At 42.5% G+C, this 23,072-nt stretch overlaps 1 protein-coding gene across 1 annotated transcript in view; it reads right to left on the reverse strand.

Annotated features, from left to right (window-relative positions):
- The window catches only part of LOC120516581 (broad substrate specificity ATP-binding cassette transporter ABCG2-like), a 113,130-nt gene that overhangs the window by 40,574 nt on the left and 49,484 nt on the right, over positions 1 to 23,072 (reverse strand). The window contains exons 6-8 of the mRNA XM_039738389.1: positions 14,444 to 14,595; positions 11,093 to 11,194; positions 10,704 to 10,981 (exon numbers count right to left, since the gene is read on the reverse strand). Coding sequence (XP_039594323.1) covers positions 10,704 to 10,981; positions 11,093 to 11,194; positions 14,444 to 14,595 — 532 coding nt within the window. The remainder of the gene's footprint in view (positions 1 to 10,703; positions 10,982 to 11,092; positions 11,195 to 14,443; positions 14,596 to 23,072) is intronic.

Consider the following 23,072-nt stretch of genomic DNA (forward strand, 5'->3'; position numbering starts at 1 on the left):
ACTGGCTCTCTTCCTCCAACTGGACACAGAATCCATTACATTCGTGATATTACAGCTCTCTGAATAACGAAAATACTGAGATGTATACGTGATATCATTTTTATGATGATAGGAGTTAAAGCACGTTATTAAACATGAGTTTCGCGGTGCAGTGATTGTGTGCGACTAGGGCTGGGCGATTTTTTAGATTTTTTCGATTAATTCGAATTTACGTTTTAAGACTATTTATTTTTTTATTAAATCGAGGTATAGCGACTGACCTGTGGAGTAGTCGTACTCTTCAGCCTTACATGAGCCTTACAGCCCATTATGTTGACGCAGAATGGAAACTGCGAAGTTTTTGCCTTCAGACATGTTATTTTCCTGACGATCATACTGGGGAAATAATTGGTCATGGGCTTAAAGATGCGCTGGCGTCTTGGAAGCTTGTGGAGGATCGACAGGTGTGCGTGACCACTGACAGTGGAACGAACATGATGACAGCAATGAAGATGAACGACTGGACCCATCTTCAGTGCTTTGGACATCGTCTTCACAATGCCATTGGTAAGTATGATTAATAATTCAAGCATTAAAATCGCAGTTATTCAGATGTTATTTCATTAATAGCTGAAATGATGATGATGATTATTATTGTTTTGCTTTTGTAATAACAGTGCCAATAACTTAACATTAGTTTGTTGGTTATAGATTCATATTCTGCAGTTATGAAGGAGAAAGCTCTTTACAATATTTCTGTCAAAGTACAATGAACTGCTATTTCAAATCTTTTTTCTTTGTTTGTTTTTTGTTTACTGTTGAAAATTTGCATAACTTTTTGAGTTGACTGATGTAATGTTTACATTGGTTAAAATGGTTATTTTCTTACTATATATTCAGAAGTATTTAATGTTTAATTCAAATTGCACAATATTTACTTTCATATATCATTCAAATCTTCTGCAAAGATATTTAACTCGTGAATTTGTTTTACATTTATTTACACCTTGTTGACCAATTTATGTATGGCATGGCCATTAAAAATACAATGTTCCTTAACCAAATGGTTTTTCAAGTTACTTATAAAGAGAATGTTACTTAAGTCATGTTGTTGTAATGTTTTAAGTTGATTAGTTACACAATAAAAAAAATCGAAATCGAAATCGTGAATCGGTCAAACTTTATGAAAAAACCTAGATTTTTTTTTTTGCCTTATCGCCCAGCCCTATGTGCGACCTTCGATGAAATTATTTATTGCAGCAGTACTCAGGGGCGGCGCTATGTCCAATACAAAAAGTCCAATGTCAATATGTTATCTTATGCATGGTGGATCGCCACACAATCAGCTCTGTAATAGACGTTAAGCCATCTGTAATCTTAGAGCGCCGATTCTTCAAAACGTTAAAGGAACATTGAAATATCTTCGTAGTACATGTTTAATTATTCTATCCTTCATGCCAGTACCAGTGAAGAATTTAGATTATTTAAATGAAGTTAAAGTTTTATCTGTATAATTTAATAAACATATTTTGCTGCATTTCATCTTAAAAATGATATCGTCATCATATGTAAATACGCGCTTTATAAAGTGGCCCAGGTTGTGAAATATTATAACTGTAGTGTAAGTTTACAGTGAGGTGATTGTATTTATAAGTACAAACAGTTCTACAAGGAGCGCTTGATTGAGTGCGTTTATAGTTCTTGGGATGAAACTGTTTCTGAACCGCGAGGTCCGTACAGGTAAGGCTTTGAAACGTTTTGCAGTGGCTGAGACAGCGTGTCCTTGATACTGTATCCTGATAATTCCCTTTCCGATCAGCTGCTGCTGTGATTCACACTCAGATACAGTGATATAAATACTCTGAGTGGTGCAGTGAGAGTAATATGGAAAAAGATGATCCGCTGTGGCAACTCCTAACAGGAGCAGCTGAAAGAAGAAGAAGGTGCAGTGAGAGTAACAACGCTAAAGCAGTTATGGTATTTGGTATACTATGGCTATTCCCTGGACCATTATATTGTTACAAGTTAATTACAATCAGATACATTACACTAATAAACGATATGTGGTTAGTTTCAGTGTATTTATAAAACCGCGTCAGGAAAATAAAAGAGTAACAACACAGGAACAGTAGCACTGCTTTGACGCTGGGTGCCGCCAGTCTGCAAAACCGAGAGGAGAACTTGCGTACGACAAGGTATGAGGTACCGTGGAAAAGTGCGTAGCTTTACGGCAAGTGTAGGTTTTATACATCGCGATTTGAACGTGGAAAAGTTCTTACGCAACATTTCTGTGCGTACGCACCGTTTATACATGAGGCCCCAGGTCAGGTCCTCTCTTAACTCCCTTTTACACTTGGCATTAATTAAGACCTTGTGGTGAGGACTGGTCTTTTGATGCAGATCTATATTGGAGTGCAGGTCTGACTTTTGATTTTTGAAGTTTGCACCTATTTTTGATCACGAGACACAACATGTTCCAGGACATGACTTGCAATTGAGATCATCTCTATCTGCAATATACACACACACTTGTATGCATTTGTTTTTTTCCCTTCATAGGGTTTTTTGACCAAATATAGTTCTTAGATTTGTTTTATGTTTTGAATTGAAATTAATATTAATTTAATTTTTACTGTCTAGAGCTTCATCATTTATGTGATGCCTTGGTACTGATCACATGAAGCTATACTCGCAGTGAGATGGTATGAATGATGTTTTTCTCACTAACAATAAGTATCCATCCATCCATCCTCTTCCACTTATAAGAGGTCGCAAGGGCAGCAGCTTGAGCAGAGATGCCCAGACGTCCCTCTCCCCAGCCACTTCTTCTAGCTCTTCCGGAGGAATCTCGAGGCGTTCCCAGGCCAGCCGGGAGACAGAGTCCCTCCAGCGTGGGTCTTCCCCGGGGCCTCCTCCCGGTTGGACGTGCCCGGAACACCTCACGAGGGAGGTGTCAAGGAGGCATCCTGATCAGATGCCCGAGCCACCTCATCTGACTCCTCTCGATGCAGAGGAGCAGCGGCTCTACTCTGAGCTCCTCCAGGATGACTGAGCTTCTCACACTATCTTTACCCTTATCATTCGGGGTCATTTGTGCTAAATCGCTTGTAATTTGACCTCTCCAAATTAGAATCATTGCTGTTATTGAACTATCTGGAGTATAAACACATGTTTGGTCTCTTTGTAAAGGTAACATTCTCTAGTTTCACCCTTAGTAGTCAGAATCACTGTAGGTGTGACTGATCAAAAGTTATGCACATTAGAACTCACAAAAAAAATGAATTTTTTTGTTCTTGCCTAAGTTTTTTTATGAAAATAAAGGAAAATAAAGCTGCAGTAGGTAGGTGGGGACAGAAACACACTATGTACCAACAGAATAACTTGTTGACTACTCACATTTCAAATTTGAAAAGAATACCTGTAAAATGACATTTTTACACCAGTTTTTATGTGGGCATGTCCAGGGGCTTTTTAGAGGGACCATTATCCACATTTTGGAACGTATGGAAAAGTGTAATAACTTTTGAATGCTTCAACCCACAGATATCAATGAGGGCTCTACTGAAAGCTTACACCTAAAGGAATCTATATCTACACACAGTGTCACTCTATTAGTTATGGAAATTCATGTTCCATAATAAAAACAATAAAAAATACACATTTCTATGTAAAAATAGTCAATACAAGTTATGGGCCAAAAATATATTTATATTTTTATTTTTACTTTTTTTATAAAATGCACACAAACTATATACATTTCTTTTACAAACTGTTACAACACAGCTCAGCGTTTTTCCATGTGCCACTTGATGGCAGCAATCACTAGCAAGCAGAAAGCACAAGGGCGTGGCACATGTCGCTCTCTGCCATTAGACATTTCCTGGGCCGGTTGAATACTTTCGTAACGCGTACATGCATCTATTATTTAATCGAGCGTGTATTTACGTTTAAACTTCTACTTTTATTCATATTTAAAATGCGAAAAAACTTGGCGAAATCACAATAAACAACCACGCACCAACTCTGCAGACTGGCACAAATGCCACCTTCACGCAGCTCCGATCGTTTTGTTTACAAGTTAGTATGGCAAGTTACATATCAAAATGCTCGGCTGCTCATTGGCTGTAAGTTTTGAGTGTCAGTCACAGTGTCCAATCAAACTGGTAGATTCTACCAGAGTTCAGAGCTATACGTCATCCTACAAGCTTTCTGTGACACTGGTTGGCTATACGAGGTGCCAGTCAACCCCAGACCCGTCGTAATTGGCCAACTTAGGTGTCTTTCGAAAGCTAACACTTCCGTGTTTCATGCGGTAGCATGGTTATCGCCGACAGAAACAAATTACGTCTGATATGAGCAATATAAATGAAAAAAATTTACGTAGGTGGTCTCAAGTTATGAAACGTTTTCTGGAGTTTTTGAGAATATATCGTGTGTTTTGGACCTAAATCGTTTTACTGGATTATATTCGCTGGAGCCTTACGGACACAATGGGATCAATACTGCTCGGAAATATTGATGTTTGACTTGCAGGGGGTCTTCAAAGGTAGGCACAGTCAACTCTTAAAAGTATGTACTTCTCTGTAAAAAAGGCTTTAGTGTCAGTGCTGTGGTTGTTGTGTGTCAAAATGGTTTATATCATCGGAAAGACGAGACTTTGAAGTTTCATTTGATGGGTAGGGTGTCGAGATGCATGGCAGATGGGCATGCACACATTACTGTAACGTTTTTAAAACGCTGTTATGTCCCGGGACCGGCACGTGTGCGCGTTAAGAGGTTAAGGAAAAGGCCAGACACCCTGCGGAGGAAACTCATTTCGGCTGCTTGTATTCGCTTGTATCTCGTTCTTTCGGTTACTACCCATAGCTCATGACCATAGGCGAGCGTAGGAACGTAGATCGACTAGTAAATTGAGAGCTTTGCCTTTCAGCTCAGCTCCTTTTTCAATATGACAGACCGATGCAGAGCTTGCATCACTGTAACAATAAGTAGAATGTCCTTAACAAAAAACAACAAAAAAATTAATATAAATGATTTCAGCCCACAGCTGCAACAAAGCAAAATGTGAAAAAATGTGAAGGGACATAATTATTTTCTAAATTAATTGTATATACTAAATTAAATAATAAATGTGTTGATGTATCATATGGGGCGGCACAGTGGCACAGTGGGTACCGCTGCTGCCTCGCAGTTAGGAGACTCGGGTTCACTTCCCATGATCCTCCCTGCGTGGAGTTTGCATGTTGTTCCCGTGTCTGCGTGGGTTTCCTCCCACAGTCCAAAGACATGCAGGTTAGGTGCCTTGGCGATCCGAAACTGTCTTGTGTGTGTGTGTGCCCTGCAGTGTGCTGGTGCCCTGCCAAGGGTTTGTTTCCTGCCTTGCGCCCTGTGTTGGCTGGGATTGGCTCCAGCAGACCCCCATGACCCTGTAGTTAGGATATAGCGGGTGGGATAATGGATGGATGGATGGATCATATAACGTTGTCCTGTCCTGAAAGCACAAAGCGTGAGAATGATAAATGAACAAGAGATGAAAGCATTGTTCTAATACAGCGCTTCCCGACTGGGGGTGCTTGTGCGAGCAACTGTTGCTGGGGGTGCCAGAATCCATCGAGGAAGAAAAATGAAAAACATTATTTGTACAAAATCTTAATTTATCTATCCATTCCTAAATAATTAAATGGGCAGGCTATTTCGTATCAGTGCAATACACTGCTTGTTAAAACGGATGACTCCCGCTCTTACATGCACTTAGTGCCACGTGGGTATTATGAACTATCGTATCTGTTCAAGTTCTGTTTAAATTTTAAATATAAGTAAGTTTTATTTAGTCGACAGAAATATCTTTAGTAGGAATTTAATTTAGTCATTAAATTTCTATGTCATAAATTTTTCTTCACCATAGAAATTTAAAGACTAAATTCAACTTATAAGATATTTCTGTCGACTAAATAGAACCTACTTATATCCAAACAGAACTTGAAAAGATATATTTTTTCGAATCTGATCGCGCATTTTAGATCGACTTGACGCGCACTACATCGAGCCCCGTGCTATTGAGCTGTCGCCTGCCTGCCTCAATAAGTCACCGTCGCTTCGCTCTTACTTTTCCTACCGCTCATTTAATCATGGCTAGTCGCAAAAAAATGTGAAAATGGAAGGAGGATTACACTGAGTATGGCTTTACCAAAACAATATTGATGGTAAATAAAGTATCCATTATTCATAAAGCTTCAATTGGTGATCTGTTTTTTCTGCATTAACCTCATTCATATTTTTTCATACTTCTTCTCAAACCAAGGGGGTGCGAAATTGGCCTTGTTCGTCACAGGGGGTGCGAGGGTAAAATGAATCGGGAAGTGGTGTACTAATACATGCCTAGTGCAGTTAATGAGGCATAAAAAAGTGTATGTTAAAGTAAAGTTGAAAGCATATAATTATAAGAAATTAGAATAATTTTTTGTGAGGTTCAATTTTGTGTGAGGAATATGTTAAAGTGACAAAGGGCCATAAATGTATTAGTTTAATTTTACGCTTACACTGTATATTCTGTTTAAAACCATTCCAATAACTAAATGTACAGAATAAACAATTGATATATGTGTTCTTACTGCAATGTACTTGTATGACGAATGTAAGAATCCTCGCTGACAGAGTTCTCTTCTGCCAGTTATGATTCAGTTCAAACTTAAAAGAATCACAACTGAAGTGAATGAGAGTCATGAATGAGACAGACGGTACCTGCATGTGCACTTTAAACATCCATCCATCCATCCATCCATTATCCCACCCGCTATTTCCTAACTACAGGGTCATGGGGGTCTGCTGGAGCCAATCCCAGCCAACACAGGGCGCAAGGCAGGAAACAAACCCTGGGCAAGGCGCCAGCCCACCGCAGCACTTTAAACTTCTACCTGCAAAACAAGACTTTGATGACTTCACAAATGTGCTACACACTGGAAAAAGTTTAACATTGATGTTGTTCATTCAACGTAAATGTTCTCTTTCAAGCAACTTAAGATGAGTCAATTAGTGTTGTAGCTTGAAATATTTGGTTTCAGATCTCAATCAAAGTAAAAAAATGTGTTTGTACCAAAGTAAGTTATGGTGGAGGGAATCAACATACACTCACCTGAAGGATTATTAGGACCACCTGTTCAATTTCTCATTAATGCAATTATCTAATCAACCAATCACATGGCAGTTGCTTCAATGCATTTAGGGGTGTGGTCCTGGTCAAGACAATCTCCTGAACTCCAAACTGAATGTCAGAATGGGAAAGAAAGGTGATTTAAGCAATTTTGAGCGTGGCATGGTTGTTGGTGCCAGACGGGCCGGTCTGAGTATTTCACAATCTGCTCAGTTACTGGGATTTTCATGCACAACCATTTCTAGGGTTTACAAAGAATGGTGTGAAAAGGGAAAAACATCCAGTATGCGGCAGTCCTGTGGGCGAAAATGCCTTGTTGATGCTAGAGCTCAGAGGAGAATGGGCCGACTGATTCAAGCTGATAGAAGAGCAACTTTGACTGAAATAACCACTCGTTACAACCGAGGTATGCAGCAAAGCATTTGTGAAGCCACAACACGCACAACCTTGAGGCGGATGGGCTACAACAGCAGAAGACCCCACCGGGTACCACTCATCTCCACTACAAATAGGAAAAAGAAGCTACAATTTGCACGAGCTCACCAAAATTGGACAGTTGAAGACTGGAAAAATGTTGCCTGGTCTGATGAGTCTCGATTTCTGTTGAGACATTCAAATGGTAGAGTCAGAATTTGGCGTAAACAGAATGAGAACATGGATCCATCATGCCTTGTTACCACTGTGCAGGCTGGTGGTGGTGGTGTAATGGTGTTTGGGATGTTTTCTTGGCACACTTTAGGCCCCTTAGTGCCAATTGGGCATCGTTTAAATGCCACGGGCTACCTGAGCATTGTTTCTGACCATGTCCATCCCTTCATGACCACCATGTACCCATCCTCTGATGGCTACTTCCAGCAGGATAATGCACCATGTCACAAAGCTCGAATCATTTCAAATTGGTTTCTTGAACATGACAATGAGTTCACTGTACTAAAATGGCCCCCACAGTCACCAGATCTCAACCCAATAGAGCATCTTTGGGATGTGGTGGAACGGGAGCTTCGTGCCCTGGATGTGCATCCCACAAATCTCCATCAACTGCAAGATGCTATCCTATCAATATGGGCCAACATTTCCAAAGAATGCTTTCAGCACCTTGTTGAATCAATGCCACGTAGAATTAAGGCAGTTCTGAAGGCCAAAGGGTGTCAAACACCGTATTAGTATGGTGGTCCTAATAATCCTTTAGGTGAGTGTATATAATTCACTAAGGCAAGACAACCATTCCGGCGTGGACTCACTGAGCCGCCGACAAGTAAGACACCTATGGCGCACGCAGGAAGGAGCCACGCCCACCAACTCCTGGCACCTCCGAGCCACGTTGACTGTTCATAGAGGCAAGCTTCTCGTGGAGGTGAATCTCCATATGCAGCGTGTAAAACGGTTTGCGAGGGGTATCCCATGGGATCCTCAAAACAATCCTTTCCAACTGAGCTTAAAACACAATGAAGTAAGCAGTCTTTAAAAACGGAGTTTTCGGTTACGACGCACGACTGCGTGCAGCATAGCAAACTGTTTTACACGCTACATACAGCAATTCGCATCCACGACAAACATGCGTCTTCTTAGATGCTCCTGCAGGAACACGGAAAGTCTACGTGAGTCACAGGTGCATCTGGACTGTGCAGAGACGACAACGACTTGAAGTGACGAGTTGGAGGTGGGCACATGAGCGATGGCGGTCCGCCAGTATTCAGTCACGGACGATTGTGTGTTGGTTCGTTCCGCCCATTGTTACAATGTTGCTTTTCTTGCTGATTTATTACATTACCGATTTTTCAAATGTTAGTTTTTTTCCCTGTGCTTAAAAAATCATTAAAAAACCGGCCTGATTATGTGGCGTGTGGTACGCCGCGGGTTGGCTAGTAATACATAATATTTTAGGTTGTCCGTGTGCTGTGCTTGAGGGGCCGTTTGTATTTTCTTCCGGTCGAACTTTCCAGCGTGCTGGCTTTCCAACTGACAAAAAAGAAGAACAGTTTCCCGAATGGAGTGGCCGTGGCAATACTGGTCTGGTCATTTTCAGCAGCAGATCTTTATAATGGAGGATTTCTGGTAAGTAACCCTGTTTCTCAGCTGTTCATTTTAAGTGTAAGAACTCGTAATAAAACATACTTTCAAGAAAGCTGTAGAAACGTTTAATAATTGTTTGTTGGATATTTAAGATTTAATTTAACATTAAGATAAAAATATTGTTAAAAAGAGAAAAAACACTATTCCCATATAACTGCTGTGAAGGATGGCCGGCCAATACCCCCAAGCCGCCAGGTGGAGCCCTCCTTGCAGCATGGAGGTCCCCAGAAGACCAGCAGGGCATCATGGACAATGGAGTTTTTATGCAAAGCCCTGCTGGATGCCATGGGGGCCACGAGAGGGAGCTGCAGGGAGGACCGAAGAGTTCTTCGTGCCCTATGACCCGGAGGTTCGTCATAGGAAGAGCAACGGACTTCCGGGTTGAAGAAAAGGACTATTTACCCTGACCCGGAAGGAATAAGGACTTATAGACTGTTGGGCAGGAACACCTCCGGGTCAGGGATTATAAAAGGACAATGGGAACTCACAGACAATGAGCTGAGCTGGGTGGAAGGGTGGCAACGCGTCTGGGAGCTGGAGGATTGATTATTATTGATTTATTGGTTATTTATATGAGTATTGTGGTGGAGAGTGTGCTTTGTGCACTGTGGTGACAAAATAAAGTCAACTTGAGGAATTTTACCTGGTGTCTGGAGTCGTGGACAGGGGTTCAAGGGAGCGAGAGCGCCCCCTATCGTTCACACTGCTTAGTATATTTTAATTTTTTTTTTTTTTACCAAACTTCATTTTCTAATTTCTATATTGTTCCCAAAACACAGAATCTGGGCAGTAACAGTTCACTTAATTAGCCCAGGAATCCAATTAAAAACAGAAGCTGGGTTTCCTCCGGATGCTCCCGTTTCCTCCTACAGTCCAAAGACATGTACGTTAGGTGCATTGGCGATCCTAAATTGTCCCCAGTGTGTGCTTGGTATGTGTGTGTGTGTGTGTGTGTGTGTGTGCCCAGTGGTGGGCTGGCACCCTGCCTTGCGCCCTGTGTTGGCTGGGATTGGCTCCAGCAGACCCCCGTGACCCTGTAGTTACGATATAGCGGGTTGGATAATGGATGGATGGATGGTTGGAACAAAAATCTGCAGCCACAGGGGCTCCCCCAGGACCGACGTTAAGACCCCCTATGATAGAGTACTCCTGTTGAACTAATTCTTTCATGCTTGTGAGTCGATTCAGATGATTCAATGAAAAATCTCATTTAAAAAAGAGCAAATCATTTGCAAATTGCCCACCACTAGAACGTGCCTTGTAATGATCCCCTGCAGACTTTATTTCTGCTTTCTACTTCATGTTGCCAAGGAAATCTGGTGAAGGTCCAAGCTACAAATATTGATTTTGTGAATTGGATTTGGTTGGTCAATTAATTATTGATGTGCCTTTCAAGCATCACTACAGGATCATGAAGCCCACCTACTGGTTAAAAAGGGCACCTCATAGCTATTGACAGGACAAAATGTCTGCACTCCACTGACTGGTCAAGTTGAAATACCTGAGCAAGTGAAGCCTGGGGGTTCCGGATCAGGTTCTTAAAGGCACGACTGATCAAATAGTAGAGCTGAGTTGAAAAAGAAGTGCAGTAAGTGATGGAATGCATGAACTTCCTCTTCCTGGATGTCGGTTGTTTGGCTTCGATGGCTTTTAGGATTCTTGTCGTCTCAACGTGGATGGCCGACTTGAGGTATTCTTCATGTAGCTTCTGCACAATGGTCTTATCAATGTAGTCAGCATCTTTTAAATTGTCCATAGAATCATCTTCATTTTCCTTCACTGCAAAAAACAAAAATGATCTAGCATTTCCACACCCACAGTTCTGAGCAACATACTGCAGTTTCATTGGCAAAAATTCTTGGACTGTACCATTTTTGACGCGGTCATCACAGTTCATTGCATAATCTGTGGTTTCGGCCACAGCAGTGGAATCTCTGTTGATAATGTCCAAAAAGAAATCGGCAGGGTTGTTAAATGGCTCGCACTCATATCCTTATGGGATGCCGAAGACAAAAACACATGAAAAAGAAGAGAGAGAGAGAAAGAGAAGAGGTTTCAGTAAATGATAACAAGCAAAGGTGTCTTCCTTACATATGCAGATCTGGCAAGCTGCAAGCTTAGCCCACTGAAATGTTGCACAGGCTTTAATAGGCCCAAATATCTACGCTTCAAAGGCTGTGAATTATATGTATAAACCTCAGTAACCGTCTGTTGTCTGCTCAAGTCCGCATTAAAGCCTCTGACTTCCCAGGAAAATTGGATAAATGAAAACAGTGTCGTGAATGGCATGCATGGGCTGGCGTCCCTGGCAGGATTGGTCCCAGTCCCTTATGTTTCAACAACTTTTTCTCTGAAATTAATTTTGATCAAGGCCTATTGTTTGACATCCGTGGCAGAGCAACGGGTGCTGAGCAGACTCCTGTCAATCATGGAGAATCCACTGCATCCACTGAACAGGATCATCTCCAGACAGAGGAGCAGCTTCAGAGACAGACTGCTGTCACCATCCTGCTCCACTGACAGACTGAGGAGATCGTTCCTCCACCACACTATGTGACTCTTCAGTTCCACCCGGGGGGGTAAACGTTCTATCTATCTATTATATAGTGCCTTTCATATCTATCTATCTATCTATCTATCTATCTATCATATAGTGCCTTTCATATCTATCTATCTATCAATTATATAGTGCCTTTCATATCTATCTATCATATAGTACCTTTCATATCTATCTATTTATCTATGTATCTATGTATCTATGTATCTATCTATCTATCTATCTACTGTATTATATAGTGCCTTTCATATCTATCATATAATACCTTTCCTATCTATCTATCTATCTATCTATTATATAGTGCTCGTCACTTGAGTCGCTGTCGTCTTTGCACAGTCCAGATGCACCTGTGACTCACGTAGACTTTCCGTGTCCCTGCAGGAGCATCTAAGAAAACGCATGTTTGTGGCGGATGCGAATTGGTGTATGTAGCATGTAAAACAGTTTGCTATGGTGCACGCAGTCGTGTGTCGTAACCGAAAACTCGGCTTTTAAAGACTGCTTACTTCATTGTGTTTTAAGCTCAGTTGGAAAGGATTGTTTTGAGGATCCCATGGGATACCCCTCGCAAACCGTTTAACACGCCGCATATGGCGATTCACCTCCGGCGTGGCTCCTTCCTGCGTGCGCCATAGGTGTCTTACTTGTCGGCGGCTTAGTGAATCCACGCCCTTTCCGGGTGTCTTGCCTTTCCATGGGTGTCTTGCCTTAGTGAATTATATATACTGCTCAAAAGAATTAAAGGAACACTTTTTAATCAGAGTATAGCATAAAGTCAATGAAACTTATGGGATATTAATCTGGTCAGTTAAGTAGCAGAGGGGGTTGTTAATCAGTTTCAGCTGCTGTGGTGTTAATGAAATTAACAACAGATGCACTAGAGGGGCAACAATGAGATGACCCCCAAAACAGGAATAGTTTAACAGGTGGAGGCCACTGACATTTTTCCCTCCTCATCTTTTCTGACTGTTTCTTCACTAGTTTTGCATTTGGCTACAGTCAGTGTCACTACTGGTAGCATGAGGCGATACCTGGACCCTACAGAGGTTGCACAGGTAGTCCAACTTCTCCAGGATGGCACATCAATACGTGTCATTGCCAGAAGGTTTGTTGTGTCTCCCTGCACAGTCTAAAGGGCATGGAGGAGATTCTAGGAGACAAGCAGTTACTCTAGGAGAGCTGGAGAGGGCCATAGAAGGTCCATAACCCATCAGCAGGACCAGTATCTGCTCCTTTGGGCAAGGAGGAACAGGATGAGCACTGCCAGAGCCCTACAAAATGACCTCCAGCAGGCCACTGGTGTGAATGTCTCTGACCAAACAGCCAGAAAGACTTCATGAGGGTGACCCAAGGGCCCCATGTCCTCTAATGGGCCCTGAGCTCACTGCCCAGCAGCATGCAGCTCGATTGGCATTCACCATAGAATACCAGAATTGGCAGATGCACCACTGGTGCCCTGTGCTTTACAGATGAGAGCAGGTTCACCCTGAGCACGTGACAGAAGTGAAAGGGTCTGGAGAAGCCATGGAGAACATTATGCTGCCTGTAACATCATTCAGCATGAGCAGTTTGGTGGTGGGTTAATGATTGTCTGGGGAGGCATATCCATGGAGGGTCACACAGACCGCTACAGGCTTGACAAAGGCACCTTGGCTGCCATTAGGTATCAGGATGAAATCCTTGGACCCATTGTCAGACCCTATGCTGGTACAGTGGCTCCTGGTGCACGACAATTCCTGGCCTCATGTGGTGAGAGTATGCAGGCAGTTCCTGGAGGATGAAGGAATTGATACCATTGACTGGCCACCACACTTTCCTGACCTAAATCCAATAGAACACCTCTGGGACATTATGTTTTGGTCCATCCAATGCCACCAGGTTGCACCTCAGACTGTCCAGGAGCTCAGTGATGCCCTGGTCCAGATCTGGGAGGAGATCCACCACAACACCATCTGTCATCTCATTAGAAGCATGCACCGATGTTGTCAGCCATGTATACAAGAACACAGGGGCCATACAAAGTGCTGCGTACAATTTTGAGTTGCTGCAATTAAATTTTGGCAAAATGGACTAGCCTGCCACATAATTTTTTCACTCTGATTTTTGGGGCGTCTTTGAATTCAGGGCTCTGTAGGTTGATCATTTTCATTTCCATCAAACGATGTGGCATCCTTTCGTTCCTAACACATTACCCAGTCTATATCAGTATAGATATACAGGAGGATTTCTTTTTCCCATTGAGATCTGATGTGTTTTCAAAGTGTGCCTTTAATTTTTTTGAGCAGTTTATATATAGATATATATAGTAAGACAAGCAAGTCCAGGAAGGTCTTCATGGGTTCTGAACAGATAAAAGCCTAGAGATCAAGACAGTCCTTAACTTCCTTTCCCTCTTTGCTTCTAGAATATTCCCTACAGAACCACTGTTTCACTCACGGTGGTCCTGCCTCTTCTCGTCCTTACACTAGATAATCTTCCATTTCAGAACCAGCTTCAGAAAAGGACAGACCTCTCCTTGTTAGATGTTGCAGTAATGCATTCAAACTGGAAGTCTCATTTTGCAAAGACCACTCAAATTGTTGTGACCACACACATTAATGAGGTTTCCAAAACTGGACCCCAACTTTTTTTTTTTTTTTTTTAAACTCCCTCCCCTTTTATTACATTGAATTCTTTGCACCTACCAATAGAGTGGAAATATTGCAGTGCTGACTGGGCAGGCCCATGGTATATCACCCTCCCAATGGCCAGCAGCGTCAAGCTGTCAAATAACTTGAATATAGAATAACGAGGCTGATGAATAGAAAAAATAATTGTCCTTCCTCTTTGTGCGAGCCTGAAGAAAGAAATACAAGTGAAAAATGGAAGTCACTCAAATGATGAGGAGTGCAGTTTACCAGTGTGCATTTTAAGATTCTGACACTCATTGACAATTTAACATCACCTCTGACCTTTGTTATGTGATGCCTTACCTTCCTTGGCTGGGTGGTCCCCTATTGGCTACAGTGATCAGAGTGTAAACAAAAAGTACCAGGGCCGCGCTGAGCAAACCTGAGCAATGCCAGTACTCGTGATTTTGCTATACACTTGTGATTTTAAGGTCCTTTGAATAAAAGTAAATTTAAGTGTACCAGACAACTGGCAGTGTCCCTTTAAGTGAGGAATGACAGTAGATATCTGCTTATTGCTTTTCTGCTTATTCACATCTGATGAAGGCCATGGAGTGGCTGCTGCTTCACCACCTGAGGCCACAGGTCCGCCACGCCCTCGACCATCTGCAGTTCGCATACCAGGAGAAGGTGGGAGCGGAGGGTGCCATCATCTATATGCTACACTGATCCCTCTCCCACTTGGACAGAGGCAGTGGTGCTGTAAGAATTATGTTTCTGGACTTCTCTAGCGCCTTCAACACCATCCAACCTCTGCTCCTTAGGGACAAGCTGGCAGAGATGGGAGTAGATTCACACCTGGTGGCATGGATCGTGGACTATCTTACAGACAGACCTCAATATGTGCGTCTCGGGAACTGCAGGTCTGACATTGTGGTCAGTAGCACAGGAGCGCCGCAGAGGACTGGACTTTCTCTGGTCCTGTTCAGCCAACATACATCGGACTTCCAATACAACTTGGAGTCCTGCCACGTGCAAAAGTTCGCTGACAACACTGCTATCGTGGGCTGTATCAGGAGTGGGCAGGAGGAGGAGTATAGGAACCTAATCTAGGACTTTGTTAAATGGTGCGACTCAAATCACCTACACCTGAACACCAGAAACACCAAGGAGCTGGTGGTGTATTTTAGGAGGCCCAGGCCCCTCATGGACCCCGTGATCATCAGAGGTGACTGCGTGCGGAGGGTGCAGACCTATAAATACCTGGGAATGCAGCTGGATGATAAATTGGACTGGACTGCCAATACTGATGGTCTGTTTAAGAGAGGACAGAGCCGACTATACTTCCTTAGAAGGCTGGCGTCCTTCAACATCTGTAATAAGATGCTGCAGATGTTCTCTCAGACGGTTGTGGCGAGTGCCCTCTTCTATGTGGTGGTGTGCTGGGGAGGCAGCATAAAGAAGAGGGACGTCTCACACCTGGACAAACTGGTGAGGAAGGCAGGCTCTATTGTAGGCACAGAGCTGGACAGTTTGACATCCGTGGCAGAGCGACGGGCGCTGAGCAGACTCCTGTCAATCATGGAGAATCCACTGCATCCACTGAACAGGATCATCTCCAGACAGAGGAGCAGCTTCAGAACAGACTGCTGTCACCATCCTGCTCCACTGACAGACTGAGGAGACCCCACACTATGCAACTCTTCAATTCCACCCAGGGGAGTAAATGCTAACATTATACAAAGTTATTGTCTGTTATACCTTCATTGTTATCACTCTTTAATTTAATATTGATTTTATCAGTATGCTGCTGCTGGAGTATGTGAATTTCCCCTTGGGATTAATAAAGTATCTATCTATCTATCTATCTATCTATCTATCTATCTATCTATCTATCTATCTATCTATCTATCTATCTATCTATCTATCTATCTATCTATCTATCTATTATATAGTGCCTTTCATATCTATCTATCTATTTAACTGAAGAAACACTGACTTCATGGTGTAATGCTGATCGAGGCCACCAAGAGACAGCTTTCAGTGCTAGTCAAGTGTGTTCTGACACATTCAATACTTTGGTCTTATGGTGAAACGCATGCTGATTATTGACAAAAATAACAGAAAAACCTAAAAAATATGTTAATAACTGTTAATAACAAGGACCTAGTAGGAAGCATGGCCAACCTTTATCTTCAGAACAGCCTCACTCATCCTTGGGTCATGGTCATACAAGCACATTAAATGAACTGCAATGGACTACCATTTTATTGGCGGGGGTGGTCCCTTAGGGGTAAGGAAAGGGTGGTCCTGTATCTTAATAATAATAATAATAATACATTTTATTTATTTGTAGGTGCCTTTCTAAACACTCCTTGGATAATTATCCACAAAATATAAGAAACACAAGAGAACATGCAGGTAATTGCACACACTGAAACTAAATTAAGACAAATTACATAATTAGGCAAATCTTTCTATTATAATAAAAAAAAATCCTGGGATGAGAGAAGACTTTTTAGTCGGGGACGAGACGTAACTTTTTCAGAGAGATGCTTTCACATCCCACAAGACAAGACTTTGTCTTTTATTTCCTGCCCCGGGCATGGTTAAATCTCTTAGCACAAAGAACAGATGTCAAACGTCATAAAGAGGTTCAAAAATGTTGGTGCGATGCACATGCAGAGCAGATTAGAGATAATGAAAGTACTAAAATTCAAAAGTCTCAAAAAACTAATAGTAAAGATCGCATTATGATTACTCAGTGACATAATGGAACAGCGAAAAAAGATTGTATATATTGTTCAGATTTAAACTTTTAAGTCAGAGACTTGTAGATCACGGTGGTGTGGTGGGTAGCGCTGCTGCCTCTCAGTTAGGAGACCCGGGTTTGCTTGTTCTCCCCGTGTCTGCGTGGGATTCATCCCAAAGACATGCAGGTTAGGTGCATTGGTGATTCTAAATTGTTCCTTGTGGGTGTGTGTGCCCTGCGGTGGGCTGGCACCCTACCCGGTGTTTGTTTCCTGCCTTGTGAAACTGTGTTGGCTGAGATTGGCTCCAGCTGACCCCCGTGACCCTGTAGTTAGGATATAACAGGTTGAGTAATGGATGGATATTGCATCAAATCAAATTTATGTAACAAATTACTTTATAGTCAAACAGAAAGAATATCGCTTGCTCCTGTTGGGGGAATTTATCCCCTTATGTATCCAATGTTTTCATTTATTTTTGAAATCTAGTTTTAAATTTAGATTTTAGGATTTGGGTGGTTACAATGGGTGGCGCAGTGGGTAGCGCTGCTGCCTGGCAGTAAGGAGATCTGGGTTCGCTTCCCGGGTCCTCCCTGTGTGGAGTTTGCATGTTCTCCCCGTGTCTGCGTGGGTTTCCTCCCACAGTCCAAAGACATGCAGGTTAGGTGCATTGGCGATTCTAAATTGTCCCTAGTGGGTGTGTGTGCCCTGCGATGGGCTGGCGCCCTGCCCGGGGTTTGTTTCCTGCCCTGTGTTGGCTGGGATTGGCTCCAGCAGACTCCCGTGACCCTGAAGTTAGGATATAACGGGTTGGATGATGGATGGACTTGTAGATCATCTAATTCATGTTGCTATGAAGGAAAAGTAGTTGTTCTTCTCAATTAAGAGACGTATCCACAAGAATTAAAAGATTTGTTGTTTGGAATCCACATACGTGAGCGGCAGAGACGCGAAGTGAGCAGCAGACGATGCCCCCTAGTAATATAGATAAAATAAAAATGTACCAAATAAAACAAACCATTCTGTCTGTGTAAATGTGTGTGTGTCTGGTCCCTTTGTGCAATCGGATTGGTTAGCTTGTCTTTTGTGACTTAGTGGTATGTATGATGACACAATACTTGAGATCAAATTTCAGTTCTTTGACTATTACAATTATTTTTATATTTATAAAAAAAAGGAGTTAACAGGTAAAATTAAAAGTTCAAAGACAATAAGAAGGAAAACCTACGGAGCAATGTTGGGTTGCTTCAAAGAAAGGAAGTATTCGCAATAATAGGAATGGTGTCGTCACAGCGGGTAATGGGGGCCGATCTACCATTTGTGGTAAAAAGCACCTCAAACTGGTAAGAGTCTAAGAAGCAGACTTTATAGAACCCCACTGTAGACAGAAGGCTCTGGGTAAGAGAGGATGAGACAAACGAGGATACCCAGGAAAGAAGCAGGAGGTTCGCTGAAGGTAAATGTAGGGCAGGAGAGCCTGAGACATGCAAGGACACTGAGGAAAGGTGCAGGTAGGGGAAGAGAGATTGAGGCTCGTGAAGATAATGAGACAAGGATCAGGGGCCGACATTACAAAAGGTGGGCAAGATTTCTCTCTCAGATAGTGTCTGCACATGGCAGCTTTATTCAAAAGTCAAGAAAAGTGAAAATGTGATGGTGATGGCAGCTGATGAGGAAACTAATAGTGACAGAGTTCATTGTGAGGTCCTGCCAAATTAGAACAAGGCATGGGTGTTATGAACTGGCTTCTATTTTTTTTTTTACTTTTCACTTTCTTTTCTGGATCAAATTCTAAGAATCTGACACTCCTTGTAAGGATTTTGGGGGTCTTTGAATATGACTCCACTGTTTATTTATAAATTCTCCAGTTACTTGAAATTTTGTTAATTATCTGGACGCATGTCAGCCACCATTTTGTTTTTCATGATCTCCACCATTTTGGTACTCCCGTCATTAGGGCAGCAGCCCGCATTGTTAGAGGCGTGTCCTTGGAGGTTGTGACCTTTGAGTTACTTCACGGCAGGTTTAAAGGTCAGCAAAAAGTTCACTTCCATAACAAGCCTATTTCAAAACTCGTGCTACAATCTCTAATTCTTATAATACACTCTTCTACTTTTGACTTTTTTTCTCCTGTTAGTTATGATTACGACTTTTGTTTCTAATTTTGAAAACAACGCACATATTTTTGGTCTCTTGGTTTTAACCCTTTCTCTGTCTTTACCATCTGTGTTTTGGCTGTGTCACAAACCCTTGTCGATAGCAGTAGGATTTTTCTGTCATGTACATTACAGTCACGGTATATGTTGGTAAGTCTCATATAGAAGTAGTAATACATAGGGCATTTCATAATCATCCGTCCTTCCATTATCCAACCCACTATATCCTAACTACAGGGTCATGGGGGGTCTGCTGGAGCCAATCCCAGCCAACACAGGGCACAAGGCAGGAAACAAACCCCGGGCAGGGCGCCAGCCCACTGCAGGGCACACACACACACACCGAGCACACACTAGTAGGGACAATTTAGGATCGCCAAGGCACCTAACCTGCATGTCTTTGGACTGTGGGAGGAAACCCACGCAGACACGGGGAGAACATGCAAACTCCACACAGGGAGGACCCGGGAAGCGAACCCTGGTCTCCTAACTCCGAGGCAGCAGCGCTACCCACTGCGCCACCCATTGTAACCACCCAAATCCTAAAATCTAAATTTAAAACTAGATTTCAAAAATAAATGAAAACATTGGATACATAAGGGGATAAATTCCCCCAACAGGAGCAAGCGATATTCTTTCTATTCCTGTCTTTTTGTTCTTTCTTTTCTAATTTGACTATAAAGTAATTTGTTACATAAATTTGATTTGATTTGATGCAATATCCATCCATTACTCAACCTGCTATATCCTTACACAGGGTCACAGGGGTCAGCTGGAGCCAATCTCAGCCAACACAGTTTCACAAGGCAGGAAACAAACCTCGGGCAGGGCGCCAGCCCATCGCAGGGCACACACACCCACAAGGGACAGTTTAGAATCGCCAATGCAATGTTGTTGGACTGTGGGATGAAACCCACGCAGACACGGGGAGAACATGCAAACTCCACGCAGGGAGGACCCGGGAAGCGAACACCCTGGTCTCCTAACTGCGAGGCAGCAGCGCTACCCACCACACCACCGTGATCTACAAGTCTCTGACTTAAAGTTTAAATCTGAACAATATATACAATCTTTTTTCGCTGTTCCGTTATGTCACTGAGTAATCATTTCCATTTGTTTATGCTAATGCGATCTTTACTATTAGTTTTTTGAGACTTTTGAATTTTAGTACATTCATTATCTCTAATCTGCTCTGCATGTGCATCGCACCAACATTTTTGAACCTCTTTATGACGTTTGTCATCTACTCTTTGTGCTAAGAGATTTAACCATGCCCGGGGCAGGAAATAAAAGACAAAGTCTTGTCTTGTGGGATGTGAAAGCATCTCTCTGAAAAAGTTACGTCTCGTCCCCGACTAAAAAGTCTCAAGGTCACTGGGATCTGCTGGAGCCAATCCCAGCCAACACAGGGCGCAAGGCAGGAAACAAACCCCGGGCAGGGTGCCAGCTCACCGCAGGGCACACACACACACACACACACACCAAGCACACACTAGGGACAATTTAAAATTGCCAATGTACCTCACCTGCACGTCTTTGGACTGTGGGATGAAACCCACGCAGACACGGGGAGAACATGCAGACTCTCTGCAGGGAGGACCTGGGAAGCAAACCCAGGTCTCTTAACTGCGAGGTAGCAGTGCCACCACTGCTCCACCGTGCTGCCCTTTGGGTTGTGTTACATGACGTAATTACAAAAAAACTTATTCCAACCAGGGAGCTAGCGCCCCCTGCTGGATTCACTCTGACAGTTAGCATTGAGGTTTTTCAGCCAATAATTATTCAGCAGACTGTCAGACAGTCATTATCCAACCCACAATACCCTAACACTGGGTCAAGGGGTCTGCTGGAGCCAATCCCAGCCAACACAGGAACAAATCCTGGGCAGGGTGCCAGGCCACCACAGGGCACACATGCACTAGGGACAATTTAGAATCACCATCTTTGAACTGTGGGAAGAAACCCACGCAGACACGGGGAGACATGCAAGCTCCACGCAGGGAGGACCCGGGAAGTGAACCCAGGTCTCCTAACTGTGAGGTGGCAGCGCTACCCACTGCACCACCATGCTGCCCCATATAATATCAAATATTTTTTAATTTATTCTACAGTATTACCTGTCTTTGACAGATTAATGTAATTACAAAATTAATTTAATTCTATAATTACATTACATTCTATTTTATTTAATTCTATAATTAAATTACATTATATTTTATTATATATATATTATATATTAATTCTATAATTACAGTAAAATTCATTATAGAATTAAAATGTAATAAAAAAGTCACAATAAGAAATTTAAACATAAGCCATGGAAGGAATATAACCGGGATCTCAGGAGCAGTTAAAAAAGTTTTTATATTTACTAATTAAGTTTGGATTTTCTGTGAATTTGATTTCTACTCTGTGTTCTTGTATTGCATTTTCTGGAATTGTGTTTTGTTTGCCTAAGGATTGTCTTTTGGCAACTCCTTTCTGTTCTTTTGAGCACCTATTGGTTAATACTGTTTTGTTTAAAGAATTATTTTCATTCCTAAAGGATTTGTGCTGTCTTTGGTTTACAAGCTAGACTTTTTCAATGGTACTTCACACTTGTGAGGCATTGCTTAAACATTTAAGTTAAGAGCTTCTATCTAGTGCCACCCTCTGTTACGCCTGAAGCCTTCTGCTGTATTTTGGAGTAAGCTGGACTGGGCGAGCCTCGTCTGGGCTGGCTGGCTACTTAGGGTCCTGCCCTGCTTTATTAGCTTCTTCTGGAGGTCTCACACCTTTCTGTCAAGTTTGATACTCCATAACATAGCTAACAGATGTCAGGTGGATGAGTCATGTTGAGTGGAGGATAGAAAAAGGATGCGTCTGTTAATGAAGCGGCGTAGACGTAGTAAGTGGTGTAACGGGGCTTCAAATAGGTGAGGGATTAAAACTATTTATAGCAGGATTCCTCATCTCCAGTCCTCGGAGGCCGCAGGTATTCATTCTAACCCTTTTCTTAATTAGTGACCTGTTTTTCCATCCATCCATTATCCAACCTGCTGAATCCGAACACAGGGTTCTGTTGGAGCCAATCCCAGGGCACAAGGCAGGAACCAATCCCGGGCAGGGTGCCAACCCACCGCAGGACACACACAAACACAATTTAGAATCTCCAATGCACCAAACCTGCATGTCTTTGGACTGTGAGAGGAAACCCACGCAGACACGGGCAGAACATGCAAACTCCACGCAGGGAGGACCCGGGAAGCGAACACCCAGGTCTCCTTACTGCGAGGCAGCAGCGCTACCACTGCGCCACCGTGCCGCCCTGACCTGTTTTTGCTGCTAATTAACCTCTTTTGAATTCATTTTAATTGACCAGCTCTTGAAAACTCGAACCCCTTAATTGTTTCTATTTCCTTAATGAGCTGCCAAACAATAATGAGATACAAAATGAGCCAACACGTGACCAGCAAACTGTGTCCATCATGCAATATCTGAAAATAAAGAAAGATGAATGTCTCAGGAATGCTGATCTCCTCAGGTCCACAAAACATTTTAAAGTCGCTCTTACAAAAAAGTAAAATCAACAATTTTAGAAATGTCTGCTGTTACACAATGAGAGCAGCAACAAGCCATGGAGTTAAACGAACGAGTTTAATTAGCAACAAGAATCGGCACCTAATTAAACAACTGGTTGGAGTGAAATTGATTGGAGGTTGAGGCCCTGACTTAGTTGGTCTTTTGTTGGCTCACTTGCTTCACATTTCACTTCTGTTTGGGTGCCATTTAAGGAAAGAAATGAAGAAATTCAGGGAA

The sequence above is a fragment of the Polypterus senegalus genome, chromosome 1, assembly GCF_016835505.1.
Source record: "Polypterus senegalus isolate Bchr_013 chromosome 1, ASM1683550v1, whole genome shotgun sequence".
NCBI classification, from domain to species: Eukaryota; Metazoa; Chordata; class Cladistia; order Polypteriformes; family Polypteridae; genus Polypterus; species Polypterus senegalus.